The 24270-nt window shown below is 39.8% G+C and overlaps 1 protein-coding gene across 3 annotated transcripts in view; it reads left to right on the forward strand.

The window, feature by feature from the left end:
• The window catches only part of LOC148008701 (pseudouridine-5'-phosphate glycosidase-like), a 187079-nt gene extending 164493 nt beyond the window's left edge, over positions 1-22586 (forward strand). The window contains exons 12-15 of one of the 3 annotated variants that reach the window (XR_015689971.1): positions 1326-1411; positions 1492-1552; positions 1681-1818; positions 22099-22586. Coding sequence is in view for 2 of the 3 variants with exons in the window: in XM_087674054.1 (XP_087530180.1) it covers positions 1326-1411; positions 1492-1552; positions 1681-1696 (163 nt within the window). In the remaining variant the exon portion in view is untranslated. Of the gene's footprint in view, positions 1-1325; positions 1412-1491; positions 1553-1680; positions 1999-22098 lie in introns of those variants that run through there. The other 2 variants (XM_087674054.1, XM_087674055.1) reach the window with 2 other exon arrangements.
• Positions 22587-24270: the final 1684 nt, after the last annotated feature.

A 24270-nucleotide genomic window follows, 5' to 3' on the forward strand; every position in this document is an offset into this window, starting at 1 on the left:
CTCCTTGGTAATCCATGACAGTTGATGCCAATCTCTAGCAAAGGACTTGCACATCTATTTGTAATCAGGGAATGGAGAGTGAGAGTCTAAGGTGGATATAAGGGCACACAATGGATTAGGATGGGGCATGGTCCAAGATAGTAGTGCTTGTTAACTGACCGATCCACCTTTTCTGAGAACTAGCCTAGTATCCTACATGTAGAACCTGTAAATCCACTTGAGAAGATTGCCTCCCAGTCGCCTGCAGCCCCAAGAATGCTCCAAAGAACCATCCCTTTTGTGGGATTTTGGGTCTCTCCAGTGTTGAAGCATCCCTTGCCCCCATAGTGAAAAGGAAGGCCTCTTGGGCCTCTTGCTTTTTGATTGCAACAGCCTAAAAATTCGAGCCTCTACCTTCTTGGTCCTGGACTCTGGTTGTTGAAGTTGCATCCGAACGGCAAAAATCCATAAATCAACAGTAGGTATCTTGACTACTGCAAGAATTAGCAGTGCGGGAGCAATTCCCTCGCATGGCTGGCTGTGTCAAAGTAAGACATCAATACTTCTTACAGGGTGGGCTGCAACTCTGGCAGACTATCAGCTTCCCAGGTCTCCACACTCCATTGAAACGAAAGCTTTTGATGTTTTGGGATGCTGACTTCTAAGTGAATACTCATGATGAAGACTGTGGGAGGCCATTGTACTTTGATATTTAACATCAGTTTTCCACCACAGAAAGATCGTTTGTGTGTATGTGTGATGCTGGCTTACACTCAATTCAAAAATCCATCCATGTTAGTGCTATTTGATGATGTGCAAGTGTCTTACATGGGTGTGTTTTACTGCTGTTTCTAACAAGGTCTTTGGATGATTGTTGCTTTGGGGACTATCCCCTTTGTACATTGATGAAGAGTTTCATTTTGCTGCTGGTAGGTTTTGAAATGTAACTGGATTCTAGAACACCAGTTTCAGATATTTTTGCTCAGATATTAGTGCCTACAAGCAGCTATTGGAAACCTCTAACTCTCGTGGGACCCTTTTAGTGCTGATACAAACTCATGTTTAATAATCTAGAACAGAAATGAAACTCGAGTGAAATGAGAACAGAAAGAAACACTGGAGTAAATGTGCTAGTTCAACTGCTTTAGTCTTGTTCTCAGATGGGTTGGCATTCATGTCTATGTACTCATGGGCAAAAGTCATGACATGAATGATTATGGACATGAATCCATATCTTATCCAGTTGTTTCTACAAATTTTGGGACTTACATTTTCACTATTTTCCCATCACTAGAGAAATTGTCTCTAAAACACTTTTTGTGTTCTGTGCATGATTACTTTCATAGGAAGCAAAAGATTAGTGGAAGCACAATCACCCCCTTTTTACTCAAAAGAGTCAATGAAATTACTGGTGGAGCCTCGCTTGCTGCAAGTATCCTTACAATGTTCCAGGTTCATGAGACCAAAATATTTAAAGATGGACACATAGGATATTTCTTAACTCAACAACAGACATAGAGCTGGTTAAGTCTAATGCAAGGGTGGGAGCACAAGTATCAGTTGCTTTGAGCAGGTAAATGGTAATGGCATGTTTTTTGGGTATGCACAGAAAAGCTTTTTCAAGTATGTCATCTGAATGCCATTGCAAATACTTATGATTTTCTCTGGAAAAAAGCAAATTCTTTGTATTTGTTTCTGCAGATTACAAAACCCATAAAATATACGACTATGGATATATTAAAGACATGGACTAATGTTGGTCTGATATATACTTGGGAGGATATGTTTACTTCACAGACTTTCCCCAAGGACGAGATATCACATGCTGATGGTGAAAAGGTGCCATAATGAATCTTGATTATTTGATCTGAACTATTTGAAGGGGGAGAAGGGGGTTTGTGTTCTTTAATACTTTATCGATGGCATTAAAAAGAAAAACATGTTGTTCTAAGGGTTCTGTATCAGATAAAGAGAGCAAATCATTTTTGAAATTGTAGGCAAGTTCTTGCGTCACTGCTTGGTACATATATCTGAGTGCAATATTGATTTCGTTGTGTGCCCAAATGATCTGCTCAGAAGTATGTTATATAGCTATATGGATTTAATTTCACCTTGGTATGGTTTTGGAAATTCATTCAAAGGTGAAATTCCCAAGACTGACCAAGGGTTTTACTCTTGTAGGAGGAGATTAGGGCAATGAATGGTTGTTAATGTCCTGCTAGCAAGGGGTCTGGTCTGATAGGCCTAGTGTCTCCACCCATCTATCAAGTAGGTAGTTGGATTTGGATGGATACTATGAACTTTGCCTGATCCAAGTCCTCTCTTAAGGTGACCATCCTCCTGCCCTGAAATTGAAAGTCCTATCTTTGTTAGTCATCATGATTCTAAGAAGGATGTCCCTTTGGATCCAAGAAGTCTACTCTTGAGGTGACTATCCTCGTCTGCCATGAAATTGAAAGTCCTATCTTTGTTAGTCATGATGATCTTGAGAAGGATGTCCCCTTTAGATCCAAGCCTGAGCACTAGCTGTAAGCTCTCTTCCACTTGGGGGGTACATTATGTATCATGGCCTTTTTTACTAGAAAGATAGGAAAGAAGAGAGAGAAGCCATGGAAGCTGTGACCAAGGAGGTGAGATGAGAGATAATAATTGTATTATTGTTAAAAAGTCCCAAAAATTACATATCTCACACCTTTTATACCTATGTCAGTGTGACAAGGAATCAATAACAATCTCTTACTAAAATATAATGACGTGTAATTTTCAGAACTTTTTGATGATAATACAATTATTGTCTCTCATCTCACCTTCTTGCTCACAGCTTCCATGGCTTCTCTCTCTTCTTTCCTATCTTTCTAGTTTTCTCTCTTTTCTGCTATCATTTTTCTCACCTCTCAACCCTCTTCTTGACTAGTGGTATCAGAGCTTAGGTTTTATATCCATTTGATTTTCATATTTTCAGACATATTTTTTCTATTTTTCCACCATTATATCTTGGACAATAGGTACAAGAGCCACATGACAGGTACTTATAGGCATTGCACTTGGAGAAGAGGCTAATCTTGGGGCTATGACAAAGATCTGGAGGAGATTTAGCTAGACCGTGGCTAAAATAGCAGGTCAATGCATCAACTACATGCCATTTTGAAGGTAAATTTGAGAAAGAAGAGGTAAATAGATTTAGGTCAGGTAGTAGAACATTCCCCAGCCAGGGCCCACAACTTCGAGACTGGCTTCACTCCACGCTGCGCATCGGCACAGTGCAAATCATGGAAGTGGTCCTAATGGGCCAAGGGATCTTCATGGTCCGGCTCAGTTCAGCGGACGCAGCTCGCGAGTTACTTGCCAATTCACCATATGCGTCCACGAAGGGGGTCATATATATGGTCTCTTGGTACAGTGGCTTTACTGTGGAGGCATTTGCACTCCACGACAGGTTTCTCCGGCACCCGGTCACCCTTCTTTTCCTCGGCCTGGCGATAGAGTACCCAAGCCCAGCGGGTAGGGAAGGTGCTTCCGGGCAGCTCGCACACTTACAAGGAGCATGCCATAGGTGCCCACGGCAGGAGTGGAGGCGTTTGCACCTCTATTGGCCCAAGTCTCACTGCTTGTGTACGAGACCACAGGACAATAGTGGCAGGGAGGGTTCTATGGGTGAGATTGGATATTGGGGACTGCCTTGGAGTCCTCAATGTCTATGCCCCTGCGGAGGTTAGGGCACGTAGCAGGTTCTGGGTGGAGACCGCAGATGGACTCCTAGAGGTGAACTCTTGGATCGTTGGAGGAGACTTTAACAATCTAGAGGCTCTGGAGGACCAACAGGGCAGAGGCAGAAACTACCAGGGCATGGTTGGGGAGGAGCAGGAGGCATGGGAGGTCTTCTTGTTGGCAATTAGAGTACGCGATGCCTAGAGAGACCCTGCCTTTCACAGGAGGGAGAGGTTGTCGGACTTCACCTAGGGATACATGTGGCTAGGTGGAGCCCTGTTGGAGAGGTTGGACAGGTTTTATGTGGGAGAGTGGGGAGGTTCTTGTGGAGGCCAGATTGAGCAGTTTGCAAGCACCACGTTGTCCGATCATTGCCCAGTTCTTCTAACACTTGACCCCCCAACATCCCCCCTAGACGCACGATCCTGTCGGATCCCTGACTCGATCTATAGGGAGGGAGGAGGTGACAAGATAGATAGAGCAGATTTGGATCAGAGAGCGGGGCAGGAGGGACTGGATAGCAGAGGAGGTCGCAGAGGTCCTAGCAGAGTGGAGCAGAATCTGCCAAGAGGCAGCCATACAGTCCAGGTAGCAAAGCTGGGAGGAGGAGAGTGCACTTCGGTGGGACCTTGCAGCCATGTAGAGATTATTAGAGGAGGCACCAGGGGACCCTACCCTCCACGCATAGGAGGTGCGCACGCGAGCAGCCATTGCTGGCCTAGAGGACAGGTGCTCGGAGTTTTCTTTCCGAACCTCAGCAGCCTTCTGGGCGCGGAAGGGGGACATGATGTGCAGGGAGTTCTTCCAAGTGCACCAGCCTCGCACTGTAGGAGAGCAGATACGCAGCCTTCGGGATCACTATGGGAGGACTCGTTCTAGCCCAGACGAGGTGATGGAGATTGCCACCGACTATTACACACGCCTCTTCTTGCAGGAGACAGCTTCAGCTAGAGGACAGAGATGTAGACAGTAAGTATGGGATTACATCCTATCCCATGTCACAGAGGAGATGGAACGCTCCCTCCTAGCCCCCTTCACAGAGAAGGAACTAGAGGAGGCTTTCCATACACAGGATGGGCAGAAATGCATGGGGGAGGATAGCCTCTCTAAGGCCTTATTCACTACCTACTGGAAAGTGGTGAAGGATCCCCTATTGATGGCCTTCCGAGAGATTTTCACTTCAGGACAGATGCCAGGGAGTCTCTCGGCAGGCCTCATCAGTCTTCTTCCCAAAGTGGGAGACCGGTTAGAGCTTTCCTAGTGGAGACTGATCACCTTATTGTTAGTGGCCTATGAGGCATTGGCAAAGATGATTGGTAGGCGACTACGCCCCGTGCTTCCAGATATCATCCATGACACACAAACAGGCTTTGTCCAGGATAGGAGCATCCTAAACAATGTATTTACCTTATTTGATGCGACTGAGTGGGCTCAGCACAGTGGGCAGAGACTGGCCATACTACTCTTGGATTTCAAGAAATCTTATGAGAGGGGGGACTAGGATTTCCTAGAGGGCACCATGGTGAGGTTGGGATTCCCCCAGGTTTGGATTCGTGGGGTCTCTGCTCTTTACAGATCGGCCACCAATAGGGTTCTCATAGGCGGAAGGAGAGGGGAGGAGTTTCGTCTAGCGAGATCGGTTCGACAGTGCTGCCCCTTGGCCCCATACATGTTTCTTCTCTTCGCAGAGGCGATGTCTCACTTCCTCAGGGCACGTGTGAGCAGATTACACGGCCTCCGAGTTCCAGTGAGAGAGGAGACTGAGTTGTTAGACTCAAAGTACGCAGATGATACAACCCTCTACATAGAGGACGATGAGTTGATGTTGGAGAGAGTGAGGCTTGCTCTTGACGTATTCTATTCTGCAGCGGGAGTGAAAATCAATTGGCAAAATTCGGTTGGTTTCCTCATAGACATGGACTCTAGCACGGAGTGGGGCGTTCACCTAGGATTTAGATGGGTGAGTAGAGGGCAGACCGTCTGGTACCTAGGGTTCCAGGTGGGACTCAACATCACTCCTGTCCAGTAGTTTCTTCCTGTCCTTGATTCTATTCGAAGGAAACTAACCTACTAAAGCACGGCTCGCCTCTCACTAGCCGGACGAGCCCTGGTGGTTAACCAGGTCCTCCTAGCGACGGCCCGGTACATCGCCTCGTGTTGGTGCTTCTTCTCATCTTGCATAGTGCAACTTTGCCGCCTAGTGCGGAATTTCCTTTGGTCAGGGTCTAATGGTTCCAGGGATTCCAGGGCCAAGGTGGCGTGGACGGCCACCATACAATATAGGCCAGAGGAAGGGCTTGGGATCATAGACCCAGAGTATCAGAGTATGGCCCTCTTGGGTAAGCTAGTTGTCCACGGTCTCACACCAGGAGGGAAGACCTGGAAGATCTTATTGCAGGAGGGCCTTCAAGACTGTGGACCGAGGCTTGGCGGCGAGTGGAGGCCATCCGTGAGATGGATCTTCACATCAGCCCAGATTACCCCCCCAAATCACCTTTCCTTCGCAGCTTACTCTGCATGTGGCAGGGTCTCCGCAAGGCCCTAATCTAGAGCCGCCCAAGTTGCCACGAGGAGATAAACCGTCAGCCGGTGATCTGGAAACCCCAGGTCAAAGATCGGGAAGGGGCATAGATAGGTGAGCGCTCCCATATCCAGTGGGCTGGGTGGGAGGCTGCCGACCTGGCTCGTACTGTCAGGACATGGTGGGAGGTGTACAGGATGGTGGACGAGGAGGTGGTGCAGCAAGTATCAGGCTGCCAGAGAGGAGTGGAGTTGAGGAGAAGGGAGATAGATGCAGCAATACCTCCGGAGTGGCTTGCTCCCTCGATACGAGAGCCGATAAAGCCCGAGAAGGTATGGGCAGCTAGATTTTCACCAGCAGGCATCCCCCTTGAGGTGGCAAGTAGAGTGGGCGGCGCCTCACAGGGGACTTTCTTCGCCGTTCAAAAGGGGGGACGTTTGACCCTTAACAGAGGGCAGCAGGATGAGGGGATTGCCGCCCTTTCGTGGAGGAGGATTCGAGTGGTGGGCCTTCAGGGAAAGACTTGGCGACTAGATCCCTATGTTTTTTGGAAGGAGCTCAGGGAGTGGCACCTTTGGATCTAGGAGGGCAGACCACTTAACGAGCTGGAGTGGGATCCAGGAGAGTGGCTATGGCGGGCCTCTATGGTCGCCAAGAAGCCACCCATGTTCCTAGAGTACACTGCCAGGATTCGTAGACATGCACTGATGCAGGAGGATATGGACTGGGCACCGTCACATAGCAGGCACTGGGCGGAGCATAGCATCACGGAGCCCTTTCGATGGACCTTCTAGCGCCGCCTACGGAATAACTGGAGGCCGAGGAGGGTGTGGTATTTCCTATGGCTAGTGGCACATGGAGGCTTGGCGGTGGGAAGTTTGCTTGCCCAGATGCAGAAGGAGAGAGGTTGTAAGTGCTGCACACAACAGCCTCTGGAAACCCCAAAGCACCGCCTTTGGTCATGTAAGGAGGCGCAGCTCGTGTGGAGAGGACATGCTGCATCCTTCGCTGTATAGTACCCAACCTTGGATTTATCTCATGGGGGGCTTTCTGTTGGGAGGCAGTCAGCCAGGGTCGTCACCTTCTGTATGAGGCGGGGATGCAGGACACGATATTCATTATTGAGGCAGGGTTGTGCGCAATGGTCGGTTTGGAGGCTCTACCCATCCGCCAGGTACTGGAGCCCACAACAGACTGCTCGAAGGTATGGGAGATCATAGGGAGTCTTACTGGATGGCATATCTGGAAGGCACGGTGTTAGGAGGCTTTCGGCAAAGAGAGACTTTCAGCACATGCGACCTTAGCAGAGCTCTGAACCTCCATCATCCACTCCCTCTGCGGCCGATGGGAGTAGGTGCAGAGTGAGTCCAGGGCTCATCAGGAGCTTGGAGGTCACTTCATGCGTACTTGGGGCGGCCAAGGTCTGTTTTTCATGATGTAGGCAGGCAGCCCCAGTTGGCGACACACCCCCCCCCCCCTTACCATGGCTTCTTTCCCCCATCCCCCCCAGACCACCTTGAGAGGCTTGTATACATGATGTATTGGTGACTTTGCATCAGCTCCAGCTAGTCTGTTGAGCATGAGCACTCCGTTGTAATAAGTTTTTTTGAGAATATAATCAGCCAAATTTAACTTGGAAAAAAAACTAGATTTAGGAAAGAGTGAAAATTGAGTTACTTTTTGGAGTAGAGCTTTCTTCTTCTTCTCCCAAGCTTGCTTGAAGCTTCCATAGCGGATTTCTTCCATCTTTCTCTTCTCCAGGACTTGTAAAGCCTCAACAACGATAATATCTTGCTTGTACATGAAGATTTGAACTTAAACATTACCATTCTTGAGAGGAGCAAGCAGCCGCGTGGCATTTGGGAAGTATTTTGAATAGTCTGAAAATTGCATTGATTTTTTGGGTCCTTAGGGTAGCTCACAATTGTTTCTTCTTTGGTTGGGATCATTGATAGTGATTATTGAAGTTTACTAGAGCTTGTAATTTTCAGCTTGAAGCATTCATTTCCATTATTTCAACATTTCTTATTCTTCCCCAAACTCTAATATGTGGAGTCCATGGGCAGCCATTAAAGCTTGAACAAAGGTTTTCAATTTCAAAGGGCTTTTACTCATTTCATCTTTGGATTTTATCTACAGTAAGTATCCATCAAGATTCATCAAGCATTCAAAGCATTTGAGCTCTCTTGACTCTTTCAAGCTTCTATGAAGGAGAAATTTAGTAAAATTATTCTTCAAGCATTAAGCTCATGGTTTTGGAAGCTTAATGAGGGCTGAGGCCTTTCTTTTCAAGAGAATTTATGCGGTTTTGATCCTTCATTATCAACATTGAAGCATTCTGGGTCCAAATGAAGAATTATTGAGCTATGGAGTTTATTCTTGAGTCAAGATTTGGAACAAACAGGATTGAGCTTCAATCTCAAGTCTCTGATGCTTCAAGAGGCTTTCAAGCATTCAATGAGCAAGGATTGAATGTTATTTTCTCAACATTGAGCATTGGGAGGCCTATTCAAGCATTTGGGAGTATGCAAGTCTTCATCAAGCACAAGACATTTTTCTCATCAATTCTTGATCTCTCATATTAATTCTTATTAAACTTCTTGTTCAACATTGAATTGTTGGTGGCAATCATTACTCTAATCCAATGTCTTGCTAATATTTAATTGATTCATGAAAAAATAAATAAAAAATTCTTGTAAAGGGTAAGTCAAGCAATGAGTCATTGCGTGGTAAGACCCTCTCCCTACTCATCTTGTCGATTAAAATTCCATTCTATTGCATCACATGGAATGAGCTTAATGGATATTTCCAGTTATGCATATTATGTTGATTGATTAGAATAGCACGTCTTTGCTATATTGAGATTTCCATTGAGGAAAAATGTGGATGTCGAAGGAGATAGTGGGACAATAGAGAGGTGACCCTCCCGCACTATTAAAGATCCCGAAGGGATGTAACTAATCGACCCGGTGAGAACTTTACCCACCTCTTGGTTATTTGAAGCTTGTGTAGGGAGCCTGCTATGCTATTTTATTCCTCACATAGGTATTGCGAGTGGAGGATTGAAGATTCAAGTACTCATGAAGATTCAAGCCTCTTGAAAATCAAAACAAGGTAAAATAGGGTAAAGAGGGTGCCATTGGCTTTGATTTGAACCAAAATATTTGGCAATCAGAGTTTCCTAGCTTAAGTTACAGCTAAATTACTAATGGGGGGGTCTTGTAGAAATGCACTTTCATGACAGGTCACAATGAAAAAAATAAGGTCAGGATGAGCATGGGAAATAAATCAGAGATTCCTTGCTAGAAAACGCACCTCAAGAGTGCTAAAGAGCCTCAATTGCAAGAACTTAGTACTCTCAATTATACCATGTGTGAATATGGACATGCTCATAGGCATGCCAAGTTTTTATTAAGAATTGAGCAAATGGTGTTGTTCAACCACCAAAGGAAGTCCTCTATTAAAAAGTTGGTGGATTCCACAACCCAAATGAACGCTTCAATCGACAAATTGGTAGAGTCCAATGCATAAATTATGGCTCAATTTTCTCAATGGATGCAAATGCAAACGCGTACCAAGGATGCTAGGAAAAAAGCATAATGAAATAGTAAGTCATCAATTTCACTTTAGCTATCCAATCTTAATGTGCAAAGTCAAGGTATTATTGGATGAAGAGGCATTCCAAATAGTCAATATGAAATGGGAGAAGCTTCTCAAAGGAATGATGATTATTCAGGCAACATAGATGGTGCTAATCCAAAGTTCATGGGCTGAATCCTCAAGTTTTTAGGGGTTCTTTACCATCGGGAAGGTTCCAAACTAATTCTCAGCCACTTTATGGAAGAGCATCGACCCATTTTGGAAGTCCAATGCCTACCAATCAGAATCAACCTATTTTAGAATAGCAACCTTTTTACGAGACAGAGTTAAAAGATAAAATAGTTTTAGCAAAGTACATATCCGACTTAGAGGAATGGATTTTAAAATTTGAGTCCTATTTTGATTATTTCCTAGGACTAGTGACATGAAGATTCACTTTGGTTCGTTATATTTGGAAGAGTTTATGCATACTTGCTGGAGGTACATCAAGAAAGGAAATATACTAGTGGAGAATTGGGATGCATTTAAGACACTTATGCTCAAGGTCTTTGTTTTCTCTATTGAAAAAGTAAAATTGACACGAAGAATGTACGGATTGGAGCAAAGAGACCTAAGTGTATAAGAGTATATAAATCAATTTCTCCACCTCACTGTGTACATAGTGATTATAAGTGATGAAGCTAAACTCCACAAGTATATGTATGATGTAGAATTATCATTATTAGAGCTGATGTTATGGCGTAAAACCCCACTACCCTCTTCAAGGCTATTAAGCTTGCGGAAAGATATGGAAGGAAGTATAGAAGAAAATGTACATTTCAACCCACTTTTAGACAACCAAGTATGGTTTTAAAACAGGGGCAGCAGTTGGCAATGTTTATGGTAGCAATCATGCATGGAGTATGGGCTCTAGAGTGCTAACTTATCCATCGTTTAATGCTTCAAGGACTCAAGGCAATTTTAGGATAGCAAACAGTCCAAGAGTGAATTATAAATAAAGGGACAACAAGTTTAGTAATATTTCACCTAATGGTACTCCAAAGTCTATGCCTATGGACCTATACAAAGAAAAGAAGGAAAAAGGCTTGTGTTTCAATTGTGGTGAGAAGTATACAGTCGACCATGCAACAAAGTATGCGTATAAGAATGCAAAGCCAAGGTTCATAACATACTAGTTTTTGAAGATTCAGAAGATGATAATGATGAGGCAAATGCACTTCTGGCTGCCACGGAAAATGAGTATATTGAGAAGAATATTGGGCGAAAACAATTCTATGATTCTACTGACACTTTTTCTTTTGACCTTGGTGATAGTATTCATTTTGATCTAGGAGAGATCCATGATGAGACAGGCGCTTCCATTGTTTGTTCCATCTCAATGGGTATTTGGACAGATTCTAAGAGTCCTAATACATTTCTATGAAGAGTACCATTCATGAGAAGGATATATTTATTTTAATAGAGAGTAGTAATACGTGAATAAGTCAGTTGTGGACAAGTTGCATTATTTTTCCATTGATTGACAACAGCCCATAAGAGTTTAGGTAAGTAATGGTGAAGAGGAGATGAACACTTAAATATGTCCATGGGTTTCTATACAATTGGTTGAATATTATGAAGCAAAGGCAAACTTGATTACTTTGAAAATCGGACCCATAGATGTTGTCCTTGGATGTGATTGGCTGATGACCTTAGTGAAGATTTCTATGAATTTTTCACAGTTGTACATGGAGTTCGTCATTGATGAGTAGCTTATATCCTACAAGGAATCCTTAGTAAATCTAATTTTAAGCTTATCACTATAAAGCAACTCAATGAGTATAAGAGATGCTCTTGTATTTTTGTTTTACACCTAAACAAAGAGGTTGAAGATCAATTCAAGAATTTAGTTGAGTATCCAGCTTTGAAAGCTCTACTCGAGGAGTACAAGGATTTGTTTGAAGTGACTATTTTCTTACCTCTCAAGAGAGCAATCGATCACCCTATAGATTTGGAGCCATATTCAAAGCCAGTCAATAAGCCACCCTACAGATTATCTAAATGTTAGTGCGAAAAAGTGGGCAACCAAATCAAGGAGCTTTTAGAGATGAGGTTCATTGAGCCTAGTTCTTCATTGTATGCTTCTTCGGAGTGAAGAAGAAAGATGGACCCTTCAAGATGTGTATTGATTGTAGGAATCTAAATAAGATCACAGTGAAGAATAAGTATCCGATTCAGAGGGTAGATGATTTTCTTGATGAGCTCAAGGGGGCTAGGTTCTTTTAAGAGCATTGACTTGAGATCAATATATTATTAGATCCATCTACGAGAGGGTGATGAAGCTAAAACAGCCTTTAGGATTGATTGTGGGTTATACTATTTCTTGGTGATACCATTTGGACTTACCACTGCTCCTGTTACTTTTCAGAGTTCGATGAATAAGGTTTTACAACGTTTCCTCTTTTACTTTGTCCTTGTTTTCTTCAATGAGATATTGATTTACAGCAAGACACTACATGTTCATTTGTTATATATGAAAAAGGTTTTTGATGTATTGAGGTATGACAAAGTATTTGCTAAGGAGAAGATTTACTTTTTTAGTAAATAGAGATGGAGTACTTAGGCTATATTGCTAATAAAAAAGGGATATAGGGTAATTCTAAGAAGGTTGAAGTGTGTCAAAGATTGGTCACCACCTACCTCCACTACTTCACTTAGAGGATTTCTTGGAAAGGTAGGCCTCATGTAACTCCTCAATCCAATCATTATGTAGCTAACCTTATATATCCACATTTCGGAAAGAGAATCAGCTACCACATTTTTCTTACCCCTTGTATAAGTGATATCAAAATCATAATTTTACAAGGTAGCTATCCACTTACGTTGCTTAGAAGTGAGATTTGCGTGAGTAATAAAGTACTTTAAGACTCTGCGAACACTTTAAACTCTAAATGAACTATTATACAAATAATGATGTCACTTCTTTATTGCATGAAGAATAGCCAACATCTCTCGGTCATAGACATTCATAGCCATCTCCTTATCTGTAACCTTGCGACTCTCAAAGGCAATAACTCCATGCTCTTATAGCAATACAACCCGTATGCCATGGCCACTGACATCACTTTGTATGGTAAACTTTTTAGAAAAATCTAGACATACTAAAATATTAGGAGAAGTAAGAAGTTAGCTTACTATGGTCATTAGAATAATAACGTTGTTAATTGTAGTTGATCATAGTTGGATATTAATGAAGTATATAAAATGACTAATCTCTTGTGACTTGAAGTTATGTTAGAAATCTTTATGAGATGATATCATAACACCTGACATAATGACTTGGAGAGATCATAATACCAAACCAATCTATATATTGATGTATGAGTACATGTTACTTTATTACAATGGTTTGGTGTAAACTAGTACTAAATTATTTTGGATAACTTGATAGTGTTAAATAATGGACCTCTTAAGTGCTAATCTCTCATTTTATGAAGTTGTGATAGAATGACAATAGACCAAGAAATCGTCTAAGTAGTGGTAGTAGGTATTGGCCAATCTCTAATACACTATACCTTCTTAGGATTATATTAAAAACTCTTATCAATGATTCTGTAGTGTCTTGTTGTAAATAAGTATGTCATTGAAGAAAATAAGGACAAACTAAAAGAGAAAAGTTGCAAAATCTTATTCATCAAACTTCTGAAGGTAGTTGGAATATTGGTAAGTTCAAATTGCATTACTAAGAAATGGTATAACCCACAGTTCGTCCTAAAGGTTGTTTCAACTTCATTACCCTCGCTTATGGATTTGATGATATCTTGATCTCAAGTCAATTTTGGTAAAGAACCTAGCTCCCTTGAACTCATTAAGAAAACCATCTACCTTAGGAATCGGATATGTATTCTTTACTGTGATATTATTTACATCCTTGTAATCAATACACATCTTGAAGGATCCATTTTTCTTCTTCACTAATAAGATGAAAGAGGCATATGTTGAAGAACTAGGCTCAATGAACCCCATCTCCAGAAGCTTCTTGATTTGGTTACTTTAGGACTCTTAGAATCTGTACAAGTATGCATTGAGATGGAACAAACAATGGTAGCATGTGTCTCATCATGGATCCTTCCCAGATCAAAAGGAATACTACCACCAGGGTCAAAAGGAAAACTGTCAGCAGGATCATAGAGCTATTTTTGCCTAATATTTTTATCAATATACTCATTTTCCATGGCAGTCATAAGTGCATTTGCCTCTTCATTATCATCTTTTGAATCTTCAAAAACTAGCATGTTATGAATCTTGGCTTTGCATTCTTATACGCACACTTTGTTGTATGGTCAGGTGTATATTTCTCACCACAATTGAAACACAAGTCTTTTTTCTTTTTTTCTTTGTATAAATCCATAGGGATAGACTTTGGAGTACAATTGGATGAAATATTTCTAGACTTGTTGTCCCTTTATTTATAATTCACGCTTGGAATCTTTGTTGTTTTGAAATTGCCTTGAGGCTTTGAAGCATTAAATGATGGATAAGTTGGCACTCTAAAGCTTCTACTCGATGCATGATTGTTGCCATAAGCATTGCCAACTTGCCCTTGTTTTAAAACAATCCAAAAGTAGGCTAAAATGTAGATTCTCTTTTATACTTCCTTCCATACCTATGTGCAAGCTTAATGGCCTTGAAGAGGATAGAGGGCTTTTGTTCCATAACATCAGCTGATAATGAAGGTTTTAGACCATACATTTACTCTTGGAGTTTGGCTAGTGAGGTTGGGAAATTGATTAATATACTCTCGTACACTTAGGCCTCTTTGCTCTAATCTGTACTATCTTTGTGCCAATTTTTATTTTTCAAGAGGGGAAATAAAGACCTTATCAATAATTGTCTTAAATGCATTCCAATTCTCGGCTAATATGTTCTCTTTCTTAATGTACCTCTAGTAAGTATGCACAAACCCTTCCAAATGTAACAAAGCAAAGTTGCTCAATGTAACCAAGTGAGGTTGAGAAATTTGTGCATTGGACTCTATCAATTTGTTGATTGAAGCCTTTGTTCGGGTTGTAGAATCCACTAACTTTTCAATAGAAGACTTCGTTTGATAGTTGGATAAGACCATTTGCTCGACTCTTGATAAAAAGCTCTCCATGCTTATGAGCATTTCTATTTTCATCTTCACATATGGTATAATTGAGAGCACTAAGTTCTCCTTGTATATGAGGATCTTCAGGGCTCTCTTGGGGTGTATCTTTTCATAAGGAATCTCTGATTTGTTGGGCATATTCATCATGGACCTTATTCTTTCCTTGTGACCTCCCATGATAGTGTAGTTCTAGAGAATCCCGTGTCAGTAAATCGACTATAACTTGAGCTAGGAAGCTTCGATTATCAAATTTTTTTGTTTAAATTTAAGCCAATGATGCATGTCCTCTTCGAGATGAGCACTAGCACATTATAATATATTTAAAAGAGAAAATTCTATAATCCAATCTCTGTGACTAAACTATCTAATCATGTACCCTGTCTCAACCTGCAAGTATCTTGTTTCTAGACGTGGAACCAAAATTGGTATACCTAAAGGCTACCAAACCTTGTGGGGAGTTGGATAAGACTTAGGGCAACTTGTAGTATGTGCACTTGTATCCCAATGATGAGGATGGTACCTGCAATGACCTGTTTATACCCTGTAATGTCGTGTAATAGTCGTGGTTTACTTTGTTTTGTTCTTCAAGTGGCTTGAATCTTCATGAATACTTGGATCTTCAATCCTCTACTTGCAGTACATGTGTGAGGGATAAAATGGCATGACAGACTTCTTACACGGGCTTTGAATATGGGCAAAGTTCTCCCCAGGTCTTTGGGATATTTAATAGTGGGGGAGGGTCACCTCTACTATCCACTCTCTCCCCGGGGCATCCACCTTTTTCCTTGGTGGGAATTTGAACATGGCAGAGACATATTATTCTAATCAATCAACATAATATGCATAATTGAAAATATCTATCCAACTCATTCCATGTGATGCAATAGAATGCAATTTGATTTGACAAAATGAGTAAGAAGAGGGTCTCACCACGCAATTACTCCTTGCTTGACTTGCCCTTTAGAATGGATTTTTCCTATATTTTTCTATGAATCAATCAAATATCCACGAGACATTGGATTAGGGTAATGATCGCAATCGATAATTCACTCTTAAACAAGAAGTTTAATGCAATGCCCTGATGCTAAACTAGGCTTCTAATTCTCTATTTTGATTCAAAAGAGCAATACAATCTGTGAATGGGTTGATTTGATTATTGAAGAGGTTGAAGCGAATGAAATTTCTCAATTCTTTAATCTTTCCAACAATTGGATGAAGCTCAACAAAGGATTAACATGGGAGATCAAGAATTGATGAGAGAGATGTCTTGTGTGGCTTGATGAAGACTTGAATACTCCCAAATGCTTGAATAGGCCTCCCAATGCTCAATGTTGGGAAAATAACCTTCAATCCTTGTTGCTTGAATACTTAAAAGCAATCTTGAAACATCAAAGACTTAAGATTGAAGCTCAATCCTGTTTACTTCAAATATTGACTCAAGAATAGACTCCATAGCACAATAATACTCCATTTGCACCAAGAATGCTCCAACGTTGATAATGAAGGATCAAAACCATGTAAACTCTCTTGAAAAGAAAGGCCTTAGTGGTCATTAAGCTTCAGAAACCATGAACTTAATGCTTGAAGAAAAACTTAAGCCTTAGCGGTCATAGAAGCTTGAAAGAGTCAAGAGAGCTCAAATGCTTCGAATGCTTCATGCATCTTGATGGATACTTGCTATAGATAAGATTTAGAGATAAAATAGAGTAAAAGCCCTTTGAAATTGAGAAGCTTTGTTCAAGCTTTAATGGATGCCCATGAATTGCGCTTGTTAGGGTTTGGGGAAGAATAAGAAATGTTGAAATGATGGGAAGGAATGCTTCAAGCTGAAGATTACAAACTCTAGTACCCTTCAGTGATCACTACCACTGATCCCAGCCAAAGAAGTAGTTGTGAGCTGTCTTGAGGGCCCAAAAAATCAGCGCAATTTTCGAGTTGTTCAAATTACCTCTTGAATATCATGTGGCTGCTTGCTTCTTTGAACAATGGTTATGTTTGGATTCAAAACTTCGTATAGAAGCAAGATATGATAGTGGTTGAGGCTTTACAAGCCTTGGAGAAGAGAAAGATGAAACAAATCCTCCATGGAAGCTTCGACAAGCTTGGGAGAAGAAAAAGAAAGCTCTATTTCAAAAAATAACCGAGTTTTTAGTCTTCCCTAAGTCCAATTACCTCTTCTTTCTCAAAGTTATCTCCAAAATGGCCTGTAATTAATGCACGACCTGCTATTTTAGCCATGATTTGGCTAAATCTCCTCCAAATCTTTGTTAGAGCTTCAAGGTTAGCCTCTGCTCTAAGTAGAATGCTTGCAAGTGCGTGCCATGTGTCTTTTGTACTTGTCCAACATTTAATAGTGGAAAAATAGAGAAAATATTTGAAAATGAGAAAATCAAATGGATCAAAAGCTTAAGCTCTAATACCACTTGTAAAGAAGATGACTAAGAGGAGAGAGAAGAGAGCAGAAGAGAAAAAAGAGAAGAAAATGAGTGGAGGAGAGAGAAAGACTACAGAGATAAGAAAGAAGAGAGAGAAGCCATGGAAGTTGTGAGTAAGGAGGTGAGATGAGAGATAGTAATTGTTTTATTGTCACAAAGTCCCATAAATTACATGTCTCACACTTTTATACCTATGTCTGTGTGACATGGTATTAGCAACAATCTCTCACTAAAATATATGTCTTTTCAGCTTCTTATATATGGCCAAGGCTTGACCTAGAGAATGCCCAATAGGAATGATGTATTGTATGGTTTTAAGATGAACATGGTTGGAAACCACCACTCTCTCTGTTATTGAAAGCCTTGCTAAACTCTAGTAAAGGAGCTTCTATCTCATGGTCAAGAAAGAGGTACTAACTACTATTTTGAAGCAATGTCAATCCTCACATGGTATTTGAGATTTCTCACTACGGTAGTAGAGGGTATGAAGGTAAAATTTTCATGTGGTTGCCATGTTGGCCACCCCATGTCACATGCCAAAATCCATAGGACTTGTACTAGTTCATGAAAACACCTGATGCTTTGCAAAACATTTGCATTGCTTCTATATTGGCCCTAAAGCTTCTTTTATCTCCATCTAGATAAACCATTGTATCATATGTAAACTCTAGATCAAGGAGCTCCTTGAGGTAGGGATGGATAACTTGATCATGTGATACCACTAGATCCCTTTGCCAAGAAAGAGCTCATGCCCTCTACTACAAATTAAAATAGAAAGGGGGATGGATATTGACTCTCCTCTAGCCTTGTTGACAAGAAATTGGTTGTGTTGAGAAATAAAGAGAAACAACTCCTCTAACCTACTGCTCTAGAAATAACTTATTGAGTCCCTCTTGGTGAAGACACATAGTAGAGGACAAGGCTAGAAGTGCCTTCTCTAGTTCCTCCGCAGGAAGAGCCACTTAATGTTTGCTTCTCCAGTTGGTGATTTTCTTTTTGCTGTTTTGGTATACTCTCTGTCCCTCTCATAGCTTAGAAGTCTAGTCATGGATCCTAGTTAAGTTATATAGTACTCTTGTCACCACTTGTCCTACCTCTAGAGAGCTGTGTGCAATTTGATCCATAAACTCTTGAGAGTCTGCATAAGCCTTGCTTAATGTGTTTAGCTCTCTAAATATGGAAGAAATCTCTATTAACTTTGTTTCCCTCTGAAGTGCATCTTATCATGCTCTCGTGGTCCTCTCACTCTCTCTAGAAGGTTGTGTCTTCTCCTCATGGCCTCCTCCTTCAAGGAGTGGTTGATCTCCTTCAGGCTTTCATTGAAGTCTCTTGTTTCCCATGTAGCTGAGAAAGGTCTATATCCCTTTATCTATACAATGGACTCTATAAGATTGCCAACTTGGAACAATCACTTTGGAGTATTAGAGAGAGTCATGCGAGGTACGAAGCTCATTGGGCCACCTTTGTCACAAGCCTCATCAACCACATAAGATCGATCGATCATGTAAAAAGTCCAAGCTCCTGCCACCATATAAGATCGATCATGTAAAAAGTCCAAGCTCCTGCTACCTTCTCTCTCCTATGTAGTTGAGAAAGGTTTATATCCCTTTGTCTATGCAACGAAATCTATAAGATTGTCATCTTGGAACAATCAATTTGGAGTATTAGAGAGAGTCATGTGAGGTACAATGCTCATTGGGCCACCTTTCTCACAAGCCTCATCAACCACATAAGACCGATCGATCTTGGAAATCCTAGAAAAAGTCCAAGCTCTTGCTACCTTCTCTCCTACAGAATAAGAGTGGGCCTCCAGACTTACCAAAATCCACTATGAACCATGAAACTTATCCTCCGATCTCTAAAATAAGAGCTCCTCCAAGGTAGTCTTCTCTCTTTCTTTAATGGTTTGTGTATCTGTCTCCTAACCTCTTAAGGCCTCCACCATGTTAGAGTCACCCCTTACTATCCAATGGTTGAGGTTGGGATTGACTGAGGGTAGTCCAAAAGTGTTGCCTCTTTTATTGGCTACTTGAGGCATGGATGACCAATAAACCATTAAGTGCATCATCCACTCTCATAGAGATCCCCATGGCTCTCCTTGTAACATGTACACACATGATTTCTTGCATGTGTCTTTGTGCCACTCATAGCTATCACCCATAAGTGTAGGTGTGCCCTGATAGAAGCTTTCCACAATATTAGATAGTACCCCTTTCCAATGCATACCACTTGGGGACTATGACTTGACTCCTAGTGAGAACTATCTAAATGGAGTCCTTAAGAATATGAATGGGATCGATCTCCAACCATCTACAAGCTAGAGATGATGCCTTGAGGATCGTCACCCTCTCTTTGAGGGTAAGCTTTGTGTTTGGAGCAAAGCAAATCATGGAAGGTAGGGGCCATATGTATGTGTGGGGTTGGAGTAGAGTTTCTTGACTGTTGGGGTGGGCCGACAACAATCTCATGGGTCTCACTAGCTCATGTGTCTATGGTGTTGACACTTCTAAGCGAGCTAATTTTGATAATTCTAGTGATGTTATCTAACCCCTAACGAGAAGGGGAGATGGAAGTGGCTTGGCTAAGGAAATAGACAAAGGGTGCTAGGATGAGGGAGATTGAGGATGTTTGCATGCCTGGACGGAGGGAGCATCTTGCTAAGGGGGGGAGTTGTGTTGGCCATTTGGTAAGGATATAGGTGTAGAGGGTAGAGGGGAGGTTGGGGTATCGCTAGTAGCAGTGGTCTTGGAAGTCTAGTATTGGGAGCAATGGTCTTATATGCGAATAAAAGTAGTTGTGGAAAGAAGAAAAAAGAAATCTAGACTTGTAAACAAAGACTTGGTATAAGTGTAACAATGTTAAGAGTGCAATATAGTCAAAATGTTTGAATTAAAGGCCAAAAAAGATTCAAGTCAAACAAGATTCCAAATAGGAAATAAGTTGCACCATTTGAATGATATGTTTAAAGAAATGGGATGTCTCTTTTTGGGTTCTAAGAGGACATTAGTTGCTTTATTCCAACTGCATGGTTCAAGAAATGGATTGTGTGTTTTTGGATTTGTGTAAATTGATCATTAGGTAATCTTTTTCACACATTTGTTGGTTAGTAAGGAGGATATTATGATTGATATATTTCTTTAGAGTCACATGCTTGATATGAATTCATCTCATCTTTACATTCATAATTTGCTCATCTTTGTTTCTCTTAAGTCTGGATAAAAACACTTCATGATATGAGTTATTTATCACATGTTTGTTATGAATTCATCCCACTTCAACTTATGTGCGTGTGAGCAATAGTTTAGTTGGGGCATTCCATATATTGAGTGGAGTCATGACTTTTGACTATGACTTGATAGCTAAAAGGGACCTATACCTTTGGGTGAATTTGGTGAAAGAAAATTCTACCATTACAATTCTATCCACAATTAAAAACATGGAGTGAATGTCTCATCTTTTTTACTCTTATCTCCATCAAAAATAATTTGCAAGATGAGTGCCTTGCTTCTACTCATTGAGAACTTCATGTAGCTTTTCCTATTTGCTTTGCAATCATCTTAGGTATAAAGATCAAACTATTGATTATTCATAATGTAACATCCCAAGGTAAGAAGTGTTGTGGATTTTAAGTTCAGTTTCCAACATATGTATACTATCTTTTCGGCCATGTTGATTACAAGAATGTCCCTTCAAATGGTTTGTTCTTACATCCATGTGTTGGTTAGAACTATCCATGATTCATTAGATTTTTATTGGATAAATACCTATGTTGGGGGATTTTGTTGATTGCCATTGTTTTGGATCTAATTTTAGGCCCATCTTGCACCTTCAATCTTGTAATAACTTTTGACTCATCCATACAAATGATTATTGATTGTTCATTTGGACACTTAAAAAGTACATGGTGAGTCCTCAATGCTATCTTTCCCAATCCAAACATGTATCAACTTTCTAAGCTAATTATGAAATTCTATATATTTCTCAATATGAAACTAATGATGCATTAACTATTTATGGAAGATTGGTAGTCAAAGCATTAGAAGCACACCAATGTATATATTGCAATGAATCTAAAATTTGTCTCCAATGTATTTGGACGAGCTTGATGAGACTATGAGTTATGCATCCTAATTTATTGAGAAAGGTTGTGCTATTGAGAAATCTTTGTTTTCCTAGTGTCTCAAAGAAGTCTTCATCCCTTAGTCCACGTATCATTGTCTTTTTAGTAAATTATTACTCATGCAAGGTAAGTACTTGTTACAACTATTTTTAAGTTAACATTTAGAAACTTAAGTGAACTTAGACATATTTAATTTTCCATTGATGATGTTTTATATGATTTTCTCCTTGAAAGCCAACTTTACTACATGCCCATACTAGTTTCTTTTAACTTCATATAACTCAAGGATCCATTACTTTTTTGGATTTGGGTTAGCCAGTGAGTATACCTTTTGTATGCTTCTTTAGGAAACTAGGTCTAGAGTCATATTTTGTGTATTTTATTCCTCACAAGGCTATTATATGTGCAAAACAAACTAGATCTAAAATGGTAATTTTTTTAATATTGTTCACCAACTACTTAATGCATAGTTTCAAAAGATAGGTCTAATATGTTCTAGTTTTTATTTTATTCAAGCTATTGCATATTTGGTAAGCATCTTAAGAGCAATTATATCTAAGTTAGCATTTTGTCAAACTAATTGTTGACAAGTTTTTTTTTTGTTCAGAGAAGTCAAAATCCTATTAACATCTCAAGACAAAGTGTTGTAAGGCAAAAACCAATTACAAATCAACTATAAGGGACTTTCATATCAAGAATTATATAAGGAGAGGTCTATTACAAAGTTCTAGTGAATAGCCAAATTAGGAGGTTTATAATGCCAAACCATGTGGGTTTGGAAGAGGAAAAAGGCACCTCGATCCCATATCTTGAGAAAAGCATCTGTCCTTTTCCCCATTGTCTTTGAGCTACCTTGTATTCTCTCCCATCTCTCGACAATGAGGATGCATAGACTCTCTCAAGATCTCGAAGAGTCTCTAGAGTAGATTGGATGATTGTTTCGAAAGTTAAATTTTGGATAGTGTTTTTCTTGCTTCATTTTTATCTACGAGAAATTGTACTAGTCAATAAGCATCTTTAAGGAATTAGCCTTATGCTAGTCTATCTTTTTCTACAAAGTACCATACTTTTGTAAGGTTTGGTATACTACTTTCCAAGAGCTAGATTTAATATGATAAATTTGATTCCAAAAACATCGCATTTTTGTAAGCATATTGGATCAATTAGATCTTTATACGTGTCATAGGTATGCAAAGGCTTACTAATTAATATCTAGGAAATATCTAATATATTTAAGGCTTACTAATACTATTTAATTATTTCTTATAAGCTATTGTTACTGTTGTAAGCATCTTAGAGCACTTAGGTCTAAGCTAGTGTTCCTTTTGTAGCGTCCTACAGTAACTTTAAGGTAGTAGTTTCTACATGTTTTCCTTAGCAAGGCAATATATCTTAAATGTTGTCTTAAAGAAGCTTGATACATTGTGCAATTTCTAGCTGATGATATTTTTAATTTCTTATTCTCTATAAAAATCTCCTTAATTGCATTTGAAAGTTACTAACTTTTACACTAATAGTTTTTTACTTTTTAAGAAGTTAAAAGTTGGATACAAAGAAATTCATATATTTAGTTAGCACAAGAAGTATGCTTTGATTAACATAAAGCTATATCGTGCATATTATATCGTTGCTACCCAATGATAGCATTATGTCTGCCTATTGCACTAAACTATAGTTGTGAAAAACAATTTTAAAGAGAGACCTTATAGTTTTATCCAAATCCCATTGCAGCACTTGCACTTGCTCTATAACCACTCTTATTTCTTGTAAATAATTACTTCAAATTTATAAACATTTTAAGGTAGCAAAAAAAATTGAAAGTCCACATCTTATTGTGTAAAACTATCACGTTTTGAATCACAATAATTAATACTAAGGATAAGTATTAAGATGTTTCATTGCTTAAATCTCAAGCCTAACTTTTAAAAAAATTGTGAATTTCGCCTTAGTTTTTGAATGTAAAGGATAAGTTGTGGAATATAGAGAATCAATACTAGAATAAAGATATTATGACTAGTAGCTTATACTCAGTATTCTTCATCAATGCAATAGTAGGCACTAATTTTGGTTCTTAAAGATTTTTAATTTCAACTTTCAAGATGCTATCTAAGAAGCTTACAAAACATATAAAGCTTGAAGAAAACAAGAAATTTACATTCTTATCTTAAATATGAAAGATATACTCTTTTATAAAGAATAAAAAAATTCACATTACTATCTTAAATCTAGGTATTTAAAGATATTTACAAAATTGAAAGTATTTGTGGAGGAAGCATATATTGAAGTAGTAGCATAGACCTACTTGCTTTATATGCTTACAAAATATATAGTAGCTTGTCATTAAAATACAAGCTTAGGACTAGTTGCTTAAGATGCTTACAATCGGTATAGTAGTTTGTCCTAGAACTAGTACCTTGGCTCAATGGCTCTAATATGCCCACATAAACATGTAAGAATGAAAAGAGAATAGAAAACTCGAAATAATATTTTATATCAAGTGTCTCCAACAATAACTCTATTGTAGAGAAAAAATTTAACGATGCACTAGGTTAAATATAGTTGTTTTAAGATGCTTACAAAATATATAATATCTTAAAGAAAGTAAGGAAGAAACAACACTACCTTAGAGCTAGAAAGATCCACACAAAAGTTGTACGAGCTTGTAGAAAATTAAATAAAGAAGTAATTTCCTAAAGCCTAGTTGCTTTAACTTACATATGCATCATTAGCATTGTGATGGTCGGCATAGTAAGCCACTAAAAGAAAGTCAATTTATGAC

This window comes from Lygodium microphyllum, unplaced genomic scaffold (genome assembly GCF_053477565.2).
Source record: "Lygodium microphyllum isolate KBCC unplaced genomic scaffold, Lygodium_microphyllum_v1.1.10 scaffold_78, whole genome shotgun sequence".
NCBI classification, from domain to species: Eukaryota; Viridiplantae; Streptophyta; class Polypodiopsida; order Schizaeales; family Lygodiaceae; genus Lygodium; species Lygodium microphyllum.